At 42.2% G+C, this 24,067-nt stretch overlaps 1 protein-coding gene across 2 annotated transcripts in view; it reads right to left on the bottom strand.

Moving 5' to 3' along the window:
* The window catches only part of LOC310774020 (glucosamine-6-phosphate deaminase 2), a 29,620-nt gene extending 9,678 nt beyond the window's left edge, over positions 1–19,942 (bottom strand). Inside the window, exons 1-6 of one of the 2 annotated variants that reach the window (XM_083634076.1) lie at positions 19,892–19,942; positions 18,111–18,234; positions 15,392–15,493; positions 8,966–9,148; positions 6,312–6,496; positions 708–882 (exon numbers count right to left, since the gene is read on the bottom strand). In XM_083634076.1, coding sequence (XP_083490202.1) covers positions 708–882; positions 6,312–6,496; positions 8,966–9,148; positions 15,392–15,493; positions 18,111–18,234 — 769 coding nt within the window. In that variant the 5' untranslated portion in view covers positions 19,892–19,942. The remainder of the gene's footprint in view (positions 1–707; positions 883–6,311; positions 6,497–8,965; positions 9,149–15,391; positions 15,494–18,110; positions 18,235–19,891) is intronic. The other variant, XM_083634077.1, reaches the window with a different exon arrangement.
* Positions 19,943–24,067: the final 4,125 nt, after the last annotated feature.

Genomic DNA, 24,067 nt, shown 5'->3' with positions numbered 1-24,067 from the left:
GCTCTCTCTATGCTAACGTTACCTACTGAGGCAGCTAACATGGCTAATTAGCTAGCTAACACCAGCTATCTTTCTCCACTAACTAACGTTAACGTTAGTTGACTGAGCGAACGTCGCTGTACAGCAGGTTGTTATCAAAACGTATTGCACTGAAGAGAAGTAACATTAGATAATGACGAAAGACTCCTCCAACCTGTCAGTGGAAAATTATGCACAAACTTTGTGTGTGTGAGTGAGAGAGAGAGAGAGACAGAAACAGGGACAGAGGCTGTGTGTGTGTGTGTGTGTGTGTGTGTGTGAGGAAACAATAATTGTGTCCAGTGTTCACCCATTACAAAAGAGAAGCGTGTATTTGATATTATTATGATGTTTTAGTTTCACATCAAATGAATTAGATTAAATCGTTTACATTTATAAGTAAGAACAGTACTATATTAACATAGTATAATAACAAACTATATTAACACATACTTGCCAGTTAACTGTCATTACAGTTGGAGGTTACATTAAAAAAAATTCTCAGTCCACAATTCAGCAAACTGTTAAAAATAAAATAAATTTTGTTCATTGGCATTTTTTACACATAAAGGTCCGCAATACCGCGATACCGTGAAACCGTGGTATTTTTGTCCAAGGTTATCATACCGTCAAAAACTCATACCGTTGCATCCCTAGCCCTATGGATGGTGGAGGTGTGTCTTTAGTACCTTTGAAGTATTTGACTGTTTTGACTCTTAGCTCCAGCGTGGCGTCCTCATCGCAGACAAAGATGGTCCGTGGATGCTGCTGGAAGGCCGACACCGTCCACATGTGGTTCACTCCCTCCTCTATGGCTTTATACAGGGCGAAGGCTTTGTGTGCCCCGGTGATCACAATCATTACCTGAGCAAAGGAGAAACAAAGCAAAACCATAAAACACTGAATACATTGTTAACTACTATTATTAGTAGGGGTGTCACGATACACTCAGTTCACGATACGATACGTATCACGATACTGGGTTCACGATAACGATACGATACGATACGATTTTAACAATATTTTTTTAAACTTGAATAATGACAATATATGACTGGAAAAGTAGTATTTTATTTGAAATGCACAAATACAAAACATGCTGTTGTGGGAAATTGTTATTACAATAACAACTAGAAAAAACATGAGATTGGAGATAAGGCTTATCTTGAAATAGAATGAGTTACACCGTCACTTAGATTTACTTTGAACTAAAAGGTTTCTCAGCAGTATAAATTCTCATTATGCATCTTCAGTTTTTCTTCAAACTCAAACAACAAGACTTTTCTTAGTCTATTTTTTATGCTTCAGTTTTTCCTGTCAAGTAAACAGTTTTGCCAGAAACTCAATTGAATGGTTTCTCTCCTGTATAACTTCTCATGTGTCTCTTCAGAGACTTGTTCAACTGAACTACTTTCCACACATTGAACTTCAACAAACAAAGACGTTTCTTAGTCTATTTTTGGAAAAAAAAAAAAAAAAAAATTTTTTGCGATATGAAATTTCATCTCAACGATACATATCGTGACGTTTTACTATCGCGAAATTTCGTGGGACGATATATTGTGACACCCCTAATTATTAGCCTAAAGGCTTTGACATACTTCTGCCTAAAGGCTTTGACATACTTCTGCCTAAAGGCTTTGACATACTTCTGCCTAAAGGCTTTGACATACTTCTGCCTAAAGGCTTTGACATACTTCTGCCTAAAGGCTTTGACATACTTCTGCCTAAAGGCTTTGACATACTTCTCGCCGAATGCGCCGAGGGGTGCGGCGCGGCTGGCGAGCAGCCTGCTTGCATCTCCTCGAAAATACGACTCGACGCAGCTGGCGTGAACATCGCAGATATAATATAATGTAGATGGGGAGATAACAGGAGAGAGTGAAAGCTATTACCAAGTATCTGCACTACATTCTCTCCTTGGGATCACTTCTAGTCATTGAAACCCTCCTGAAATCACACAATCTACTCATTTTGCTGGGGACTACCCAGTGACCCCTCGTCAAGCTGACGTTCGAGTATATGGGACTAGCTGCCGCCGGCAAGGCTCCAAGTCGAGGCTATCGCACAAGTATGGTTTACGCTTTAGTCAACAGGACGTTTTTTCACAACAGAGTCTGAAAACAAATCTTGTCTGAGATGACAGGGTTGAGAGGCGGACCATAATAGCGTGCCGATGATTTGATTTGACAATTCTGGGGACTGGCTTTGGCATCGGCCAATCCTGGCGTGTTCCGCCCCCAAATCCAGTGGGATTCAGCAGATCCGCAGAGTACCAGGCAGCCAGCTGCTTCTGTTTGGAGCGGACACTCCGATGCATGAGTGCTGCCCGGCTGCCTGGAATCTGCGAGGGGCGACCCCTTAGTTAACGTTATCCTGGAATGCGAGTTTAACGAGCCAGTTACATTTCTTTGCACTCTTAGATATTACCGTTTGCTTTATTTTTTATGTTACATACAATTGGCCAAGTTAGTAGTTAGTTTATGGGTTAGAAATTCTGCCAGATTACAGACACTAGGCGCCATTTTCTCCTTCATTTGGAGGAGAAAACTCCTGAAATGAAGATTGATTGACAGCTGCCATGTTGTGTTCGGTCGTGATATGATTGGTTGAAATGGGGTAGAAATTTGATAGTACTATGTGACGTCAGCAAACTGTACATTACTGTTATGGATGAAATCTTGAAAAATGAATTTGTGATGTGAAAAGGTGTGAAAAACTAAAGACATTTTATTTTTGTGATTTTTTTTTTGCATACATTATTAAATAGGTGCACTGAATACCCAGATATTTTGAACTAAAATAAAATAAAAATACATTTTTGGGTTCAGCTCGACTTTAAATGAATTGATTCCAATGAGACATTTTAAAGTTGAGCTGAACCCAAAAATTACTTTTCTTTTGTTTTAGTTCAAATAGCTGGGTATGCACTGTGCACCTATTTAGTAATGTATGCCCCAAAAAATCGCAAAAATCTAATTTTTTTAGTTTTTCACACTTTTTCACATCAAAAGTTCATTTTTCAAGATTTCATTCATAACAGTAATCTACAGTTTGCTGACGTCACCTAGTACTATCAAATTTCTACCCCATTTCAACCAATCATATCACGACATGGCAGCTGTCAATCAAATCTTCATTTCAGGATAGTTTTCTCTTCCAAATGAAGGGGAAAATGGCGCCTAGTGCCTGTCATCTGGCAGAATTTCTAGCCCATAACCTAACTACTAACTTGACCAATTATGCAAACTAAATCAAACGGTAATGTCTAAGAATGCAAGGAAATGTAACTGGCTCGTTAAAAGTCGCATTCCAGGAATATTATTTAATGCAATGGCGATAATGGCGCGTGCCTCGCTGCCTCACAGAGAGCCTGGTTGTCAGGGGTCACACCTCGGAGATTCCAGGCCGACGTGCTGCACTCTCCGCTCGGCAACTGCGGCTCGCTGAGCTCCACTCAGCCACTAACCTCCCGTCAGCAGGCTCTTCCCGAGGAGAGCACCACAACACGCTGAATCCCACTCGATTTGGAGGCGGAACACGACAGGATTGGCCAAAGCCCAATAGGGTTGGCACGATGGACGATGGCATCGACCATCGTGATGGGCCGACCCCCCATCGACCTCTGAGCCTTCTACATCGGATCATCGTAATTAATTATCTGTTCGAATTAAAATTGTGCTGTTGTAATAATAAAAGAGGCCAAGTCCACTTACCGTGACGTGCGGGGGACGCGCCGGCGGCATTAAACAAGCATGCCCAGTTCCTCCTCCTCCCCCGCTCTACTGCTTCTCTGAACAGGGGGCGCTTGTTTAATGTCGCCGGGGCGTCCCCCGCACGTGTCGGCTGTGTTGTTGTGAAAACTTTTTAAGACAAAGAAGAAACTTCACGTTCTTTCCTGTTTTCAACCCAAAGTGAGTACAAGTCTTCAACTGTGAATTTAACTCGCCTGTTTCCAAAGTGAAAGTTGGAATCGCTCCATATAGATACAGCAGCTGCGTTTCTCTAGCCATTCCTCCTAAACTCTCTCTCATTACATTAGGTTCAAAAGCCCACGCGAATCTAACGTTATATCAGCCAGTAATTCAGTCGGTTTTCTGCCAGCTAGTTAAATTCAACACACACACGTTGTTGGTGAGGATCTGTAACGTTAACGTTATTTGTTTTGCGCCGTTCAAATTGCTGGTAGTGACAGCCACTGCCCACTTCAGTCGCCTGGCTCTGTGCTGTAGCACAGATCAGAGGCTATCAAAGCCCGCTGGTATCATGTAGAGCTCAGGCTCAGCTGTCCTGTTGTTAACGTGAACGCATTGCAGCGGCTAGGGAAATGGCATTACAGCAACGCAGCGACTTAATAAATAATTAATTATTCCCCCAACCCCCACCCCAACGACGATGCCATCGTACAAAACGATGTTTCACTGTAAAACAATCACGATGGGTATTTTGATGACATCGCACAAGCCTAAAGCCCAATCCAGTCCCCAGAATTGTCAAATAAAATCATCGACATACTACTATGACCCGGCTCTCAACCTGTGATCTCAGACAAGGTATGTTTTCAGTCTGAAACGGACTGCAACGCACGCGACGAACGGGTTCAGTTCGACTTTAATCAGATTCCACACAGCTTCTCAAACACTGAAATATGTGGAATTGTTATCGTGAGGGGAGAGGGGGGATTGAAATAGTAATGTAAGTAGTACAGTAGTCTAGTATAGCAGTCAGGGTGGGAATTTTGTCATTTTAGGGGCGTGGCCATGTGGCCTTCGGCATCGCAAAAGATTTTAGGGCACAAGGTCACATGCCAGGGCACAAAGGTCATTGCTCCATTGACTCATGAAGAGTGATTTGTCTGAAATGTGTGTTAAAATGATTCAATAACACATCCTTTGCATAGAGCAGCTACATTAAACTGAAACCACTGACACTTTTAAAGCAACTGACAGTAGCAGGCTGGTAGCAGGGCACTGCCAACGTGGCCTTAGAGAGATCTCAGGGCATCGCGGCCAGAGGGAGGGGCAACGGAGGCCATGGCCTCTGTGTAATTCCCACGTGTAACCCTAACGTGTAACACAAACGTTTAACTGACGTGTAACACAAACGTTTAACTGACGTGTAACCCTAACGTGTAACACAAACGTTTAACTGACGTGTAACCCTAACGTGTAACACAAACGTTTAACTGACATGTAACCCTAACGTGTAACACAAACGTTTAACTGACGTGTAACCCTAACGTGTAACACAAACGATTAACTGACATGTAACCCTAACGTGTAACACAAACGTTTAACTGACGTGTAACCCTAACGTGTAACACAAACATTTAACTGACGTGTAACCCTAACGTGTAACACAAACGTTTAACTGACGTGTAACCCTAACGTGTAACACAAACGTTTAACTGACGTGTAACCCTAACGTGTAACACAAACATTTAACTGACGTGTAACCCTAACGTGTAACACAAACGTTTAACTGACGTGTAACCCTAACGTGTAACACAAACGTTTAACTGACGTGTAACCCTAACGTGTAACACAAACGTTTAACTGACGTGTAACCCTAACGTGTAACACAAACGTTTAACTGACGTGTAACCCTAACGTGTAACACAAACGTTTAACTGACGTGTAACCCTAACGTGTAACACAAACGTTTAACTGACGTGTAACCCTAACGTGTAACACAAACGTTCAACTGACGTGTAACCTTAACGTGTAACACAAACGTTTAACTGACATGTAACCCTAACATGTAACACAAACGTTTAACTGACGTGTAACCCTAACGTGTAACACAAACGTTTAACTGACATGTAACCCTAACGTGTAACACAAACGTTTAACTGACATGTAACCCTAACGTGTAACACAAACGTTTAACTGACATGTAACCCTAACATGTAACACAAACGTTTAACTGACGTGTAACCCTAACGTGTAACACAAACGTTTAACTGATGTGTAACCCTAACGTGCAACACAAACGTTTAACTGAAGTGTAACCCTAACGTGTAACACAAACGTTTAACTGACGTGTAACCTTAACGTGTAACACAAACGTTTAACTGACGTGTAACCCTAACCCTAACCCAAATAGTAGTGATGTAACGAAACTGAACATTGGTACAAAATATTGGCTACAGGAAGCTTAAATCAAAAACAACAATCCCCACTAAAATTCCTCAAAATATCTTGTTATGTAACTCTTGATTCTGAGATCTTTTTGAAGTGATTCGTGTTCTTGCAGTTAGATGGATGAATGAATTTGCTGCCTCTCCTCCTGACCTCTCTGGCGTCCATGACAGTTCCGACGCCCACAGTCAGAGCCATGGTGGGCACTTTGGAGAGGTCGTTGCCAAAGAACCGAGCGTTGGCCACGATGGTGTCCTTGGCCAGGGTCTTCACTCTGGTCCTGGACACCAGGCTGGATCCTGGCTCATTGAAAGCTATGTGGCCATCAGGGCCGATACCTAGAGAGAGAAAGAGAAGGAGAGCGAATGTGAGAGAGAGTGCAAAAGACAACAGCATAACATAAGTCAGAGATTGGAACTAATGAAGTACAAATACTGTCTTTGTTACTGTACTTAAGTAGAATTTTCAGGTATCTGTACTTTACTGAGTATTTATTTTCCTGACGCTTTACTTCTACTTCTTACATTTTAAGACAAATATCTGTACTTTCTACTCCTTAGATTTTCAAAACAGGCTTGTGGCTTTGTTTTTCATGCACGACAGACAAAAATGAGGTAACAAGAGAAACAGATGAGAGCTTTTGTTTTAAGTGGGCAGATAAGAACTTGTTCACACTCCTCCAACATAGTTTGCCAAACTGTTGAAAAGAACAAGAAACCAGAAACCGCCTGGTCCAATATTCAACTTACACAAGTAGAATGTTGAAACTCGAAGAGCACATACACTGAGAATGGACTTTACGGTGAAGTAGGAGAATTTTAAAGGAGTAGATGCCATTTTAATGAGATAATTGAACTTTTTTGTGTGTGTGGAAAAGCCATATTGGACACAAATTATTAGAGTAGAATTTTAAACATCTTAAAAATGTTTGGAGGGGATCTTTAAGTTTAATAGTCTTCAAATTATATTAATATGATGCGAGTTTCAGTTCGCTTTGCACAGAAAGAACCAGTAGAAATACATTTGACTTTTGACTACATTTCAGAGGCTTTTTTACGTTAAAAAAATAGCTATAAATGTTGGCAACAGGGGCAGTTCGAGGCGCTTCTGGAGATGGGGGCCCTTTTTGACCCAGAACAGAGGCTAGACATAGAGGCCATTTACACCTGGCGCTAACATGCGTTTTCTGTGATCAGATTGCAATCAGATTGTGTTTTATCACTTGAAATGCCAGGTGTAAACACACCCAAAACACATTGAAGAAGGATTGCAATCTGATCGGCCAAACCACCTCCGGAGGTGGTCAGGGATGCATTGTGTACACATTGAACACAAGTGTAAATGCAATGTGTCCTCTCAATCTGGATACAGCAACTTTATGCGGATTGAGAGGACAACCATTTCTGCCATCAGATTGCAATCAGATTGCAATCTGATGGCAGAAAACACATGTTAACACCAGGTGTAAATGGAATCAGGTTAATGTGGTCAAGTACAATCTGATTGCAATCTGATGGCAGAAAACACATGTTAACGCCAGGTGTAAATGGCCTCAGAGTGCCACCAGTGCACATTTGGCGAGCGTCACTCCACCCCGGTATTGTTGCCTACACTACAACATGTGAGTTTGGAGAAACATTTTCAGAATGGGAGAGAGACTGTCAGGTTGAGTACTGAGCTACTGCATCACCAAATGACAGACATGATGTGATGTGCACATTAGACGCATTACAGAGTGATTTCTATCCATTTCTATCCATTGATTAACTGCTTATGTTGTGCCGGCCATGACGATATTCTGGCGCTACCACAGTTTATGTATTGGAAACAATGGCTCCATAATCTACTGGTTTATTTCAGAATAAGAGCGTACTGTATCTACGTGGTCAGGGATGTGTCCAGTGCGCCCCCTGGTGACACTCAGTCAAATAACAGTAAGGTAAAGTATCTTGGACATATTATCACTGAACACATGACTGATGATGATATTTATAGACAGTGCCGCCAAATGTATGCACAAGCAAACACCCTGGCACGTAATCAGTATGTGTTCGTATAATGTAAAGGTGACTTTGTTCAGAGCCTATTGTACTCTACACTGCCCACTTGTGGTCAAGTTACAAAAAAGCAAGCCTGCAGAAACTACAAGTGGCATATAATGATGCTATGAGGATGATTCTCAAGAGACCTCGATGGTGCAGTGCGAGTGAGATGTTTCTTACTGCACGAGTTAACACATTTCAGGCAGTACTGAGGAATCTCATGTACAAATTTATGTGTAGACTGGATGTGTCTGGAAACAGCATCATTGTGGCTCTCACTAACCCAGGGAAGAGCTGCACTCGCTACACGTCCAGTCTCAGGGCACACTGGCATAAAAGCCTGTATATGAATTTTTATTTTAATGTTTTTTTATTTGACCAGTTTTTAAAGCGAAATGTATATTTTTTTATATGTTATTTGTGTGTATCTATGTATTTATGTATGTTTTTTTTTATGGACCATGAGTCTGCAATAAAGCTATCAATCAAATCATCTGAAACACGCTCCGGGGGGAAGAGCGGTTCTGGGCCGGGAGGTAATGTGGAAGGAGTCAATTGCCTATTTCTTAGGTTTACCCACGTTAAAAAACAAAACTGAGTATACATGCTATGCTAATTTTGATGTAAAAGCTGATAGTTGCTCTTGTATTGTCGTATGACTTAAGATAATGACATTAAACACATAAATAAGCAAAACAGCAAGTCAGCAACCACCGAGAGAGTAAGCGCAAGTAAAAGACGAAAACAGCTTGAAATGGGACCAACCTCCTACAAACAAATCGATGCCTCCCGCCGCTGCGATCTTCTGCTCAAACGCCTGACATTCTGCCTCCAGGTCCTCAGCATTTCCGTCCAGGATATGAGCGTTGGCTGGATCGATGTCAATGTGCTTGAAGAACTTGTTCCACATGTAGGAGTGGTAGCTCTCTGGATGGGCGCGAGGCAGACCTAGAGGACAGGAGATTGCGTGTTACACTTGAGGCCCTCAGTTGATGTGGTGGGCCACAAGAGCTTGCAACGAGTGCTGTGTCAAAGACTGAGACAGCCACCAGTGGCTAAGAATAGCTATTGTTATCAAATGTTTAATAACTTTTGAACCTGTTAATCCTACCCATATGCTTTAAAAAAAAGTCATGTAAAGCAGAGTATCTCATAGGTCTCGTTTGGACATTCAGAAGCTCCGTAGTGAATATGGTTACGCCATCATGTTCTGCAGCATTGATTCGTCAAGGAAACCTGTCATTCTTCCTCTGTGTCAAACTATTATGAATTTATTTTTCAAAATTCAGAATTTCATTATTTTAGAAAATGAAGGGCCATATCTTCGCAAAAGCGGTAATTTAGCGTTTGCGCTCGTTTAACGCCGTCGCCGTGCGCAATGCAAATTGGGGGCGGGCACAAGCGTATGCCTGTTATAATTGTACTGGGCATAGGCGTGCCACATGTAGGGATGCAGGGGTTAACCGGTTTGACTATTAACCACGATTTAAAACGTCACGGTTATATAACCGCAGAGGCTCCGCTACACCGAGTGTTTTGTTTCACAACAGTCCGTCAGTTTAAACTCCCATGCGGCGCAGACGGCGCTGGAAGGAGAGGAACCTGTCTCTCTCGCTTCGTTTCCGCACGGACTATTTAGCGGAGGCACCAAACACAGGCAGCTGCCATGTCTCCCAGTAGTAGCCAGTCTGTAGCCTAGCCATGGATGCCAGCCCAACATAAATGTTGCAATACATGTCCCGCAAGGTTTCTGAGATTAGGGGAAAGTCTGAGCTGGTGTTACGTTAAGCCAAACGTGGGGAAGAGGCAGCGGATTTGTTTAGCGTTAACATACAGTCATTGACGTTAACGTTAGCTGTTGTGGCTAATGTTAGCTAGCTGGCCATGGCCTGGCGTACATAGTTCCTCAAGCTCGTTGTGACCAAACATCCCCGCATTTAAAGCACTTCATGCTCCCAGCGCTGGCCTAAACCATAGAGAACCTCATGCTTTACATGAAAAGAAACATCAAGGGTTTGTGTCAACTCCAAAAGCAACCCGCTAACGTTACATGTAGGCCTAATAACGTGAAGCTAACGTAGCTAGCTGCTTGGCAGTCATGATCTGACTGAGACAAGGAAAACAAATGCGCACATTTACATAACAAACACCAGTCAACACCACAGAGTGTCCTTTCTTTAATCCAGAGGGAGCATTTTCCAGTAAAAAGTGAAACGACACATGATGGCTTATAGTGAGGCTTTCCATGCCTGCCCCATCATCACTTCAATAGAACTGACCCCAATGCAAAATTCATTTCAGACGGCACATTTAGTTGCCAGTAACATGCCAATAAGAGTCTAAGTTACTATGCCTTTTGTGTTTTTTTCTGCAGACTAAGCAGCTATAGGCTTTCGCTTCTATAAAGTAATAATAAAATATTTTTTGTATTGAATATTGAGTGATACACTTTACTAATACAATCATATTATATCAGAAATGTTGTTTGTTTTATGTTCACAATAGTGATGTCAGTTAGATTTGATTAGGTCAGAGCCATGGAATATTAAATCATCCATCTTTGCTCACTACATCTGCCCTTTCTTCTTTTTTTAATCCCAGGTGTGCATAAAATACAGGTTAAGAACTTATTTTTTTAAATACAAAAATGTGAAAAAAGTAACATAGTATGTTTATCGTATCGGTTATTGGCCAGGAGAATATTTATCGGTTAGCGTAGGCCTATACTATCGGCTGTAAAAATCCATATCGTGCATTAGTATTCCGGAAGGCAGCAACTGTTAAGATTGTGGGGGAAATACAATAAAACCTCTATTTAGAGAATGCTCATGTGATTTTTATACGTCCATAACAATAATCGTGAAACCGTGATAATCGTGGTTTTTTCTCAGACTATAATCGTGGATCAAAAAAAAAAATCGTTGCATCCCTAGCCACATGCCAAAGCAGGCGTTTCAGCGCTAAAATGTGGGGATAGATGGCATTATCCTATTCAAGATTCAAGAGATTCAAGATTTTTATTGTCACTCCATGGTACAAGTATCACGTGTGAAATTCTTGTGCTGTGGACTCCGTTTACGACATAGTACAAATAGGCAACAAGCAATGAGCAATAGGCAATAAGAAATAGGCATCAATAAGCAATACTAAGCAGCAATAGGCAATAAGGCAGAATAGCGATAAGACAAGTCAGTGGCATATTCATTGCACATAGGTGCACATGTCATGTGCATACGTTAGACGTGTTCAGACATTTAAAATTCGACGTATTTGACATACAGTGCAAATAGCATGTACCTTATTAAACATACAATTAAACATTAGGCATTGTGCATACGTTAAGACGTGTTCAGACATTTAAAATTCAACGTATTTGACATACAGGTGCAAATAGCATGTACCTTGTTAAACATACAATTAAACATTAGGCATACATAATGGTAGCAGCTGCAGTACGGTACGGTACGACTACTACACTATTTGTGTATGTTAACTCATTCATGGCCAGTTTAGGACTGCCAATATTTAGCACAGGCCAAAGATTTTCATAATTGTTGGTCATCTTTCAAGACCCACAGTAAATTATCTATTAGCACCAAAGTGATTTGCAATACCTCAAAATGAAGATGTACGTCTCTGGGTTCACCAGGAAAAAAAAAGTGAGCTTTTAGCATGTTCTGTACTCTACTTATAGCCATTTATATACACCCTGTTTTCACCCAAAAGGTCTCTCTGAGAAAAGAAATTGCAGAAAATGGCATTTATGTACAGCACACAATCTCAGGCAGAACTCGCTCTCAATTCTTTTATTTTGAACTGTATTGACATCAGACATGTAAATATTATTCATTATGACACAAATGACAAAAAATATATATATATATATATATATATGAAGTGCTTTTTTTACATTCAACAATACAGTTTGCTCAGTGTGAGTGAGTGTGCAGACAGACAGACAGACAGACAGACAGACAGACAGACAGACAGACAGACACACAGACACAGACACAGACACACACACACACACACACACACACAGAGAGAGAGTTCTGTCCACAGCTGCTGCTAGATCGCACCTCCTTCCCCCGCACCTCCTTCCCCCTCCTTCCCCATCAGCGTTTTGCCTCCTCTGCCTCTGCTCGTTTTCCTCCTCTCGTTTCGGGCTGGGACGAATGCTGCGACACGACACAGGAACGGGTCCGGCTTGGCTTTGGGACCAGGCGCTGCTGGAACCGGATCGATCATGTTCGCCACGGGTTTGACTAGGCAATCCAGGTTCGTCCTGCACTGCTCGCCTTGCTGCAGGCTGCAGCAAGGCGAGCAGTGCAGCGCGCCGATCGAGGGGCGTTTCAATGGCGTTTCTCCTCTCTACAAGGAAGCGCAGTTCTCTGTTTTTCCTCCTTTCCTCCTTCTTCCTTATTTCAAACAACAGCTGCGGTATGTGTTTGATAACGTGCTGTCGGCTTGACTTTGAGGTTAGGGACCTGTGTCTGTGTCACAGGCCGGGGAAGTGTTTGAACTAAGCGCTGCACTAATAAAAACAAAAACACGTCAAACACGTCTTTGGCGTGGATGGCTATTTCTGATAACACGTCAAAGACGTCTTTGGCGGTGAATGAGTTAAGGAGTCTTGTGGCCTGCGGGAAGAAACTGTTCCTCAAGCGATTTGTGCGTGCTTTTGGAACCCTGTATCTCCTCCCTGAGGGTAGCAGGGAGAACAGGCTGTTGTGGGGATGGTTTGTGTCTTTGATGATCTTCAGGGACCTCCTGAGGCACCGCTGGTTATACAGTTCATGCAGTTCTGGCAACTCGTCTCCTGTTACGTGCTGGGCCGCGCGCCTCACCCTATCGTCAACAGCGCGCAATTACTTTGCGCTAAGAGCTTTGAAAAGCACCTCTTAAGCGCTAAAACACTCGCTGCGCTTGGGCGCACCATAATCTCCACGCTGCGCAGCACAGAAATGTCATTACACACGGACGTGCCACCCCAGGATATCAAATTCTGCTGCTAATATTGGGTAACCAGCAGATTATTTGGTGAGGCAATCAACTATAATTCACTGAGAAACTTTTATCACATCGCAAGGAGGGGTTATGGTAAATGAATTGAGAAAACTTACATTGTAGCCTACTTGCAATAGGCTACAGTGTTTCCCCTAGAACAGTGATTCCCAACCTGTGGTCCGCGGCCCCCTGGTGGGCCGCGAAGGTATTGCAAGTGGGCCGCCAAATCATTTCCAAAAACGTATGATTTTTGAAAAAAAAAAAAAAAAAAAAAAAAAAAATCCAATTTTTTTTTTGGAAAGATTTTGAAAAATCATACTTGAAAAAGTATGATTTTTGTTTCTTTGATGTTATTGCTTTTGCTTGAATTGAAGTTTCATCTTTACATCATCTTTATATTGGGTTTGTGTTTATTTGTAACCCTATCGATTTAATGGGCTTTCTTCTGATATTTGGATTTTGTTTGGATCTGATATTGGATGTCAAATTGTTATGAGAATGCATTTTTCCATTGTTGAAGGATACCGTTATTTATTAATCATTTGTTAATTAGCCTGTTACAGACAGCCCCTTGCTTGTCATTTCTGACATCTGTGTGGTGCTGATGGACAGCTCCTTGAATGATTGGTGTGTGTGTGTGTGTGTGTGTGTGTGTGTGTGTGTGTGTGTGTGTGTGTGTGTGTGTGTGTGCGTGTGTGTGTGTATGTGTGTGTGTGTGTGGACAGCTCCTTGAAAACTGTAATACTGAAGGTGTTGCAACATGTTACAGGTGCTGTGTTAGTGACTGTGGAGCTTCCAACATGTTTCTCCTGTATTCAGTTCAGTCCTTTATGTTCAATTTTCAATAAAAAAGTGCTCTGAGAACGCATTATATGGCCTTTGTATTTATGGGGTCGGAGGTGGGCCGCGAACATTTTTGAGACATAAAAGTGGGCCCTGAGTTGGAAAAGGTTGGGAACCACTGCCCTAGAACATTTTTCAGGCCTGGAGGGATTTCGAAACGTACCCCGACCGCAACGGTGGGGGCCCTCACTGGCGACTAGGGATGTCAATTTTCGGTTAATTTCACTTTCGATTAACCTATGCATAATTTTTTAATATTTAAAAAAAAAAAAAAAAAAATTTTTTGTCTATTTACTCAATGAGCTCATGCCCAAACAAGGCGTGTCTATTTAGATGCTGAAATGTTAATGCTTTTTGTGTTAGAATTATGCCTTTATTTTTTGTTGGCTTTGCTGAAATTTATAAGTTTATTGCCACATTTTGATCAGGTAATCATTCCAAAATCATTCTGGCTCTTATATGGATGACAAGGAAATATATTTTTGAGAGCTTTATTTCCTGTTTATGTAAACATTACAACAACAACAATCTGTTATTTCTTTTGATTAGGCCTACTGTCTTTTGCAGCATAAAAACTTAAACAAAATATAGCCTATTTCGATTTGCTGCCAACAATTGAACAAAATTTGAACAAAATAGTTGCATGATGCAAAACACTGTGCAAAATCTGCAAGGAAACTCAAAAAAAAAAAATCTTTTTTTTTTAATATTAACTGATAGACCGACAGCAATAACCGAACAACGACGTTAGCGACGGTTAATCGATTAACGGTTAACCGTTGACATCCCTACTGGCGACGCTAAACTTTTCGACATCCCAAGTATCTTCATACTATTATTGGATGCGATGCAAACAGTTGTATTATGGGATGTTTGTTTCCCAGGCAGCGACACACGTTGACACGTTTTGAAACAGCGCTGCACGCTGGCGCAATGCTCCTAAAAGCAAAATGCTTATTGTTTTGAATGATTTGGTATCTTCTATTACTGTCAACACTGTCAACACCAGTGTTGTTGTATTGTAATAATATGCCACAAAGGTTTATTGAAATTTTGGGGAAAGCAGAAAAAAAATCTAAATTTTTAAAAATCTAAATCTAAATCTAATTTTTTTCTGGCCTGGCCTGCATCCATAATCCTATACATCCTACGAGTAGGACAGTGTGTGCAATACATAATCCCTACACATCCTACGAGTAGGATAATCCCTATAAATCCTACGAGTAGGAAGGTATAATGCCTATACATCCTACTACAAGTAGGAAAGTCCCTATACATCCTAAGAGTAGGATACTCCCTATACACCCCTAGTAGGAAAGTGTGAAATACTATTCAACTCACCTACATATTCATCCATGTTAAAGGTTTTAACATACTTGAAGGACAGGTCCTCATGTCTGTGGTACTCAATCAATTTTTTGTAACAACCATGCGGAGTACTCCCTAAAAGAAAACACACAAACAAGTTTAGTTTACATTACTTGCAATAATAACAAAGTCACAATAATTGCTTGCGCACAAGCTAGACCAAGAAATCATTCTAGTGTGCAACGGTTCCCAACCTTTTCAGACTCATGGCCCACTTGAAAATCTCAAAAATGTTGGCGGCCCACATCTGACCGTCAACAGAATGTGTTCTCAGAGCACATCTGACCGTCAACAGAATGTGTTCTCAGAGCACATCTGACCATCAACAGAATGCATTCTCAGAGCACATCTGACCGTCAACAGAATGTGTTCTCAGAGCACATCTGACCGTCAACAGAATGTGTTCTCAGACCACATCTGACCATCAACAGAATGTGTTCTCAGAGCACATCTGACCGTCAAAACAGAATGTGCTCTCAGAGCACATCTGACCATCAACAGAATGTGTTCTCAGACCACATCTGACCGTTCTCAGAGGACCTTTTATTTTAACGACTAAAGGAGCTGTCCATCAGCACCACACAAAAATCAGAAACTAAAAGAGAAGGGCTGTCTGCAATAGGCTAATTAACAAATACTTGATTATAAATTAAATAGCAGTATATATTAGGGCTGCACGATATTGGAAAAAACTGACATTGCGATATTCCCTGCCCCTGCGATATATATTGCGATATGAAAAAATACAGATTTTCACCAGATTACCAGAATAGCTCTATTTTAAAGAAAAGAATACTTCTAGAATGATTGGGATGATTTTGTAGAGGAGTCCATCTGATTTTGGAGGGGAAATTAGGTATTTTAATGTTTCTCAACCACTGGGCTGTGACCTACTGGTAGGCCTCAGAGCGTCATCTATCAGGGTGCATACACATTTTGACCAATGGATTTCCATGACTTAGGCTACATACATGAAAAAGTGAGTAAGTTATGACATTCTACTTTAAAATGTCACTAGCCTACACTTCACTTAGTGTAATGCAGCCTTTAAAACCAGGGAAAGACAACATGTATGCTGTATCACCATATTACCATATCCAACATCTAAGACCATATAGTCTCATATGACAATATTGATATACAATTGATATATTGCCCACCCCTAATATTGAGTGCCAGAATCTACCTCCCAATGATGCTATTTGCAGAAAAACATTAGATTTCATTGATTATAATCACTGCTTTCAACTTCTTTCGTTCTTCTAACGTTTCAATAAATCAACAATGAAACACCCCTGCCACTTTACACACTTGGTCTGACCCCCCGGAAACCCCCTCCAGAAACGACCAAGTGGTACACTCCGCATCTGCGGAGTTCCGGTTTTTGAGCGCAAGGCTGGCAGTACAGAGAGACGAGGATTCACATGCAGCCGACCGGTGACAAACAATTCATTCGTGAAAAGTAATAAATATACATTTAATTGCCCAGATATGTCTCTTCTCTTTTTATTTTCACTGACATGTTTTGTGTAAATAAGTCGCTATGTATGATTAACTCTACCGTAACGTTACTGCTATCATGTGATGCAACATCAGAGACTTGAAGGGGAGAGACAGCCACAGTGATAACACGGACAACTTCTCAGTAATCAGCCTTCGTGTCATAAGTTGCGGTCTTGCTTTTTGGTGTTTCAAGAGTAAATATCTCCACTCCACGGACATGTTGAGTTAAGCAGCCAGCCTGCTGTATGCGAGTGCGCTGCAAACTGTGGACAAGTCCGCCTCCACAACCACATCGTTTACAGACGGGCTACTGTCAGCAACGCAACATAAGCAAAAGATAATTCAATTTAGGTCTCTGTGCATGTTTGTTGTGTTGAAGCTAAGCACTAAATGAGTGAGTACAGTAGCGGGGCGTCTCTCTCCTTTGAGAGAGCCTGCATTTCACTCAGTAGGCTTAGGCTACCCCTAACCTCGCGTCACCAGGCTCTTCTCGGCGAGAAAGAGCCTGGCTCCCGCCCACAATTGATTTTGTCACCCTACTGGCTCCGGCCTAGAGCCCGCCCTAGACCGGATGGCAGCGTTTCTAGCTCGTCAACTTTCACGTTAACTTGACAATTTGACCCAAGTATCAGAATCCTCTTTCACCGTTTTGACCGGTGTGTCAGGCGGTGCTGGCGGAGATGCCATATTGCATAAACGTTTTGTTTTATGTAACGCTAGCTTTGTTTTGATCAGACTCTAGTTTAGGTAACATCACCGCGTCAAGCTAACGGCAACAAAGACGTTGTTAGGCGCATTGCCATCCGGTGTTAATTCTGGGTCCGGGGTTTACGCCCCCATGACAAAAAGCGGGGTGGAAGGTGCCCAGACTAGGCTACCCCTAAAGTGAGAGTTTATCAAGCAACATGACGAGTTAATTTGCTTTTGACATCGCACGTCCTGCGATGTGACTATCGCGCATGCGCACATCGCAATGTCGATGTGTAAACGATATATCGTGCAGCCCTAGTATATATTAAACAATGGAGAAATGCAAATTTCTCATACATAAATAATTACAGTTTTTTCACAAAGATCATAATGTTTTTGCAAATGATTTGGCGGCTCACTTGCGTATGGCCTAACAGTGGGCCTCAGCCTACATGTTGGGGAATAGCTGTCCTAGTGTATAATGAGCCATTGTGTTTACCTGTAGGCAGCCCCAGAGTGAAATATTTCTCAGGAGAGGGCTGGAACTGAAGGATTCTGTTACGGATGTACTTGGCTGCCCACTCGCTGGCCAAGTCGTAGTCCTCCAGAATGACCAGTCTCATCTTGTCGCCGAGCGAAACAGACATGAGTAGTGTGATGATGTAGTTAGACAGGAATAAAAACAGTAACAATGTCAGTTATTACTTAGTGACATGAGTAGTGTGATGATGTAGTTAGACAGGAATAAAAACAGTAACAATGTCAGTTACTACTTAGTGGTGACAAAAGCTTGATTGGTGCCTGGGTAGGAGTGGGCAATGTATTATATGCACATCGTGATATGCAGTGGAAATGGCCAGGTTTTACTGTGGGAACCAGGGAACAACCTGTATTTTCCTGTTTTAAAGGCTACATTACAGTAAAGTGAAATCCTTTTTTGAACTCACCAGACTGTTCTAGCTGTTCTATACAAGGGATCAGTCAAGCAGCGTTTTGGTAAACAAACCGCGCCACTGGGTGGCAACGGCAATGGAACCCTATGGAGCCTGAGTTTGAGCATCTGACTCTAGCCGGCTGACCGTGTTTACAATTTAAAAACTGTGACAGTTCACACAACTTTGACACAACATGCATATATTATACATCAAATTCTTGAGCTAATTCTGCTCTCACTCAGAATGTCAAAATATAAGTGATGTTATGTATAGTTTTTGAGATAGTAACGTTTGTTTGGCACAACTCATACTATTAACTGCCGCAGGGTTACGCATTTTTGGGTGGCAGTGACTTCACGCTGATTCGTCCTATTATTTGCCTACCCACTTTGAGTGGGTAAAATCATCCACATTACTGATGATTATTTATTTAAAATAAATCTTTGTCTAAATATTTAGTAAAAGCACCAATAGCCACCCCTATAATGTTGCAATAGATGATAGATAGAGAGAGAGAGATAGATAGATAGAACCGCTCAGTTTTTGGCGCAACTAGGCTTCCGATATCATTCGTTTGCCCCATCCGACCCTACCTGTGACTTCAAAGTGCAGAAATAAGGTGAGTTTAATGCCCAACACAGATTACCTAACGAAAATTGCATGGTCGGTCGGTGTGAGGGCTCTTACTACAGTGAAGTCTTGAGACAAACATAGAAAGAGCCTGAGGGCTACTGTCGCCCAAGCTACTTTCTCTTATCAAAGGCACTTTATCATGCAGCACATTTTAATATGAAACTTTACACATAGACTGTCAGATATCTGCAAATAAAAGCGACTTGCGGCAGCTGACAATTAACCTCTTGAATAGCCCGCAAAGAAGGAGCAAGTAGCTACGTCACTCACGTCCCCCAACTACCCGGTTTGTGCATAATGTGTACGTGTATCTTGTATGGCGTCGGTTCCGTTAAGTCCTGCTTGGTAAATGTAGCCTGGTGTAGACCCTGAATAGCCGCGTTCATTCCACGTAATTATGAATGAAAGTGCTGCTGGTTGGACCGAGTTTATGCCGAACTGAATTCAGGCTCCTATTATTGCCTTGCGTTATATTTGAAAGATTTTGTAACATTGTCGATAGCCAAGACATTGTCACGTTGTCATATTGTTTATGAAGTAATCTATCGGGACTAGGTTTAGCTGAAGCTAACGTTAGCGAGCCACGCTGAAGCAGCTGGCACTCACAACTTTAGTTATATGCTTATCTACAGCTAACTAGCCAACAAGAGTCATTTAGCTGAGCCGAAACCCATTACATACACTACATGATACTGCAGTGACTTGTCTTTACCTTGTAAAAAAGGAGCTTTATTGATGGTCGAGAAGACTTGGAAGAAGTCACGTCTAGGTCATATGACCCATAACAAGTCACGTGACTTGTGGTGAGTGGCTCCAGAGACCTTTAATATTAGAGACACCCCCGCTCTAGGCTCCGCCGATTGTAAGAAATTGAACTCTTCCGGTCTCCTAAATAGGCGTGGTTCTCAGCTTGTGATTGGCTGTCTGTCAATGGTATGAAACGTCATTGGCTGAGTAGTCTCCTAAGGGGGCGTGGCAGGGGCGAAACCTCGGCGCACAGATACAGGAAGTGACTGCAAGTTGGGGTGTCTATCACGGAAACACCAATACACACATACTACTGATGTCGCACACTCTTGTACAGTAGGTGGCGGTATGCACCTAAACGTTGTTTGCGATCCGCCATTAAATCGAGAGAAGAAGAAGAAGAAGCTTCTTGAAGCGAACGAGAAGTGTTGTTTGGATTTTACCGCAGCAGAAACATGCCTGGGCTCCTGAGGACCATCTCTACCCGACTGGCCCCTGCTCTGCGGGGCCCCGTCGGCACGCAGCGGGCTAGTCTCTACATATCGAAACCGGCCAAGGAAACGATCGGCCCCGCTGTAAGTCCGCCTTTAATCACCAAACCTCTTCCTCCAAAGCTAATGCTAATGCTAACTCAGAGTCTAGCTAGCGTTAGCGAACGTGCTGCCCTTGGATGACGAGGTCACACACTAAACGCTATTATAATACATGCTGTTCCTGTTTTCTAGTTTTCGTATCGTTCGGCTTTAGAGGCAACATTGAGTGGAGTAATTGTGTAGAAATCACAACCTCAATTCAATTGGATTTTTATTAAAGTATCCCCAGTTCAACTTCCTTAACCAACTTGGGCCCAACTCCCCTTTCTCATGATAGACAAACGTAAGGCTATAACGTTACACAAATGGATAAGCAGCGAACCTGATCCATGCAATGTATCTGTGGAAGGACAGGAGCCATCCCTGGCAGCAGACCTCTTTCACATTGTACAGTTAGGCACTCGTTACTATGTAGCCTAGCCTACTACACATAATTCTGGTTATTTCGGTGGACTGGGGTCCAGGACCTCCAGGGTCCTTGAGGCGTTATTATGGAACCCACCGCGGTTCCGGCAAAACCACGCCTTGTACCCGCCTATGCAGCAGTCAAGCGCCTGGATTGGCCAGGCGCAAGTCTTTAGTTCCCTTTTGACAGTTCTTGCCTCTTGACAGCTCGCCTCGAACCAGCGATTTCGGGGCCGCAAACAAAATGTTATAGCCTATTATTTTCGCATGTGACATCATAGGCAGAGCGAGGGCATCACGCATATGGGACAAAAGCACATAAACAGCTTGACTTGCACTATAAGTAATTGTATATATTGACTCGATTTGATTCGATTTGATTGCGCTTGCAACCTTGCGATTGCCGTTAGTTATCTTCCTACTTCTTATCCCTGTATATTGATGTAACCGCTACGCTGCATACAGACACTAAGACAAATTCCTCTATGTAACTTGCATACTGTGGCAATAAAATTGATTCTGATTCTGATTCTGAACAAATGAAATGAAATTAAATATTAAATTATGATGCATAATATGCTGAGAATTATTATAATTATCGCTGGTATGGCCAAATTGAGATAGCGCACATTTTCCATTCCTTCTTCACAAAGAAGCAATGCTCACCTATTTGGTCAAGGCAGCCATGCAGGTCTCCATGCACTCATTGCACTGCGCATTCCACAACAAAACAACATCGTCAGCTCAAATTTTTCATTCGTTTTGTTTTCTCCAGATAGTCCCGTATTGTATTCTGTTTTTAACACGCTTTCTCTAACTTGGCCCAGTTGGCGTTGTGGCCGCTGGTAGATGCGTTCCTTAACACACAGACCGAATGCAGGCTATTCTGTTGCACACTGAATGTCTGTTACACACTGTTAATGAGTTAATTGTAGCAATATACAAGTTCACATTCTCGTTTGTTGTAGCGTACGAATCGGGGGCTGTAACAGACACCAAAGCGGCTGGATTAGGTGAGCTGGCACTGCGCAATTACGCACAGGGGGGAGACCACTGCTTCAATGCGCGGATATTTCACCAAAGTTACCAATTCAATTGATTTGTACTGTCGCCACCCACGGCTCATCCAACGGACGTTTCTGCACTCCTCCAGTTTCCCCATGACATTATTCAGGTGTTTGTTGTTTTTCTTCTTGGAATTCTAAGAGAAGTTCAGTCATCAACTAAGCCCGGTGGAAATCCCGGGGGCGAGAAGCATTTGACCGGCACAAAAACAACTTGGTTGGTTTTAGGCAACAATTCTGGTTGCATCTGAAATTAATGAATGCCACCTCTCTTGTCTAGGAAACTGTCGTTGGTCTGGGGATGTTTGCTCTGGCTATCCTGGGACCATCTGGATGGATTCTGTGCCACCTGGAGGACTACAAGAAGAAAGAATAAGATGGACGTTTGAACTGTCTTTGACCTGGCGTGTCCACTCCAGCTCTGTCACACCTACTCCAGCTCTGTCACACCTACTCCAGTAATACCCCGGGACCATCGTCACCAACCTTTCTGGAATAGAAGACACACACGTTTTTAACCCTCCACTCTTCTACCTCTGTGACAGTTTACTCTCTTCCTTTTCGATGTCGGTTTTAAAGAACATCAGCCAAACGATTGTCTGCGCATTGTGCAACAGCAATTGAATATTGAATTGGACATCTTTCCTCATAAGGAATAAGTTACAATGATATTAAATCTTATTTAAACAACCGTGATTGACATGCCTATATTTTGTAGCCCTAACATAAAAGTCGCCAATCTAAATTACCAGTCAAGCCGGTGGCTTGATTGGCCTTTTTCTCAGCAGCAATTTTGTCTAAAAGGCAGGAAGTAACACAGGTGCAACCAAGGCATTCACGAGGGCCCCCGGCACTGGAACACCTAAATTGATTGGAGGTTACAAACCCTCAATGTTTTTGCTAGCAGCTGTGTTACTTCCTGCCTTTTAGACACAAAATGGCTAGTGGGAAAAAGGCACATTGAATGCAAAGTAAAGTTACTCATCAGTACAACATACAAAGTTCAGGCCCAAGATGTGTAAAAGAAATGGGTTCTTCTGTACGGTTTGGTACTCATTATTAGCAGTATATCATTTAGTAGAAAAGTAAAACACCAAGGGTTATAGTGAGGTGCTGATCACTGGAAACAGACTTGAGAGTTGGGAAAAAATTGCCACACTGAGGCCATTTACACCTGGCACTAACATGTGTTTTCTGTGATCAGATTGCAATCAGATAGTGTTTGAGCACTTGAAAGTACAGGTATAAACGCCCCCAAGACACATTGAAGATGGATTGCGATCTGATCGGCCAAACCACCTCCGGAAGTGGTCAGGGATGCGTTGTGACCACATTGAACACAAGTGTAAATGCAATGTGTCCTCTGAATCTGCATACAGCAACTGTATGTGGATTGAGAGGACACCCATTTTGGGTGATCAGATTGCAATCTGAGTCCCCAAAACGCATGCTAACGCCAGGTGTAAATTAAATCAGGCTAATGTGGTCAAGGAGTACTATCTGATTGCAATCTGATCACAGAAAACACATGTTAGTGCCAGGTGTAAATGGCCTCTCTGGCTCCATATGCATTTCTTTTAAAAGAGGTCTCTGCCTGCCGGGCCGGCCTTCTTCAAGATCAACAATGGTAAGGGACAGGCATTGGTATGTGAATACATTCAACGTTCAAATAAATATCCTCAGGAGGCACTAATTGCAACTCTCACTCCAATTCTTATTTTGTAATGTTATATTCTTAAAAAGGGGTTATCATTCATTCATTGCATCATGCTATACTTTTCTAAGCAAAATGTAGTCGGGACTCTGGTAAAGGGGGTACTTGTATTCAGAAATCAGGGAAAGGGGGTACTGAAGCGAAAAAAGTGTGTGAGCCACTGTTGTATATGGCTAGCCATACCCTAGTAACATCTGATGCTGCTGGTCAGGCAATCATGCTCTACCATTAGGGTGAAAAACCAATCAGGTGGCCTTTAGCCAATCAAAAGTTAAACTCTTCACAAACAGTGACAGGTCAGGAACCACAGCCAGTCAAAATCACTTCAAAGTCAAAAACAAACAAACATTTGATCCCATGCCATA

This window comes from Poromitra crassiceps (assembly GCF_964638095.1).
Source record: "Poromitra crassiceps genome assembly, chromosome: 3".
Classification (NCBI taxonomy): domain Eukaryota; kingdom Metazoa; phylum Chordata; class Actinopteri; order Beryciformes; family Melamphaidae; genus Poromitra; species Poromitra crassiceps.
Note: the sequence above shows the minus strand (reverse complement) of the source record. Positions and strands in the feature narration are given on the sequence as shown.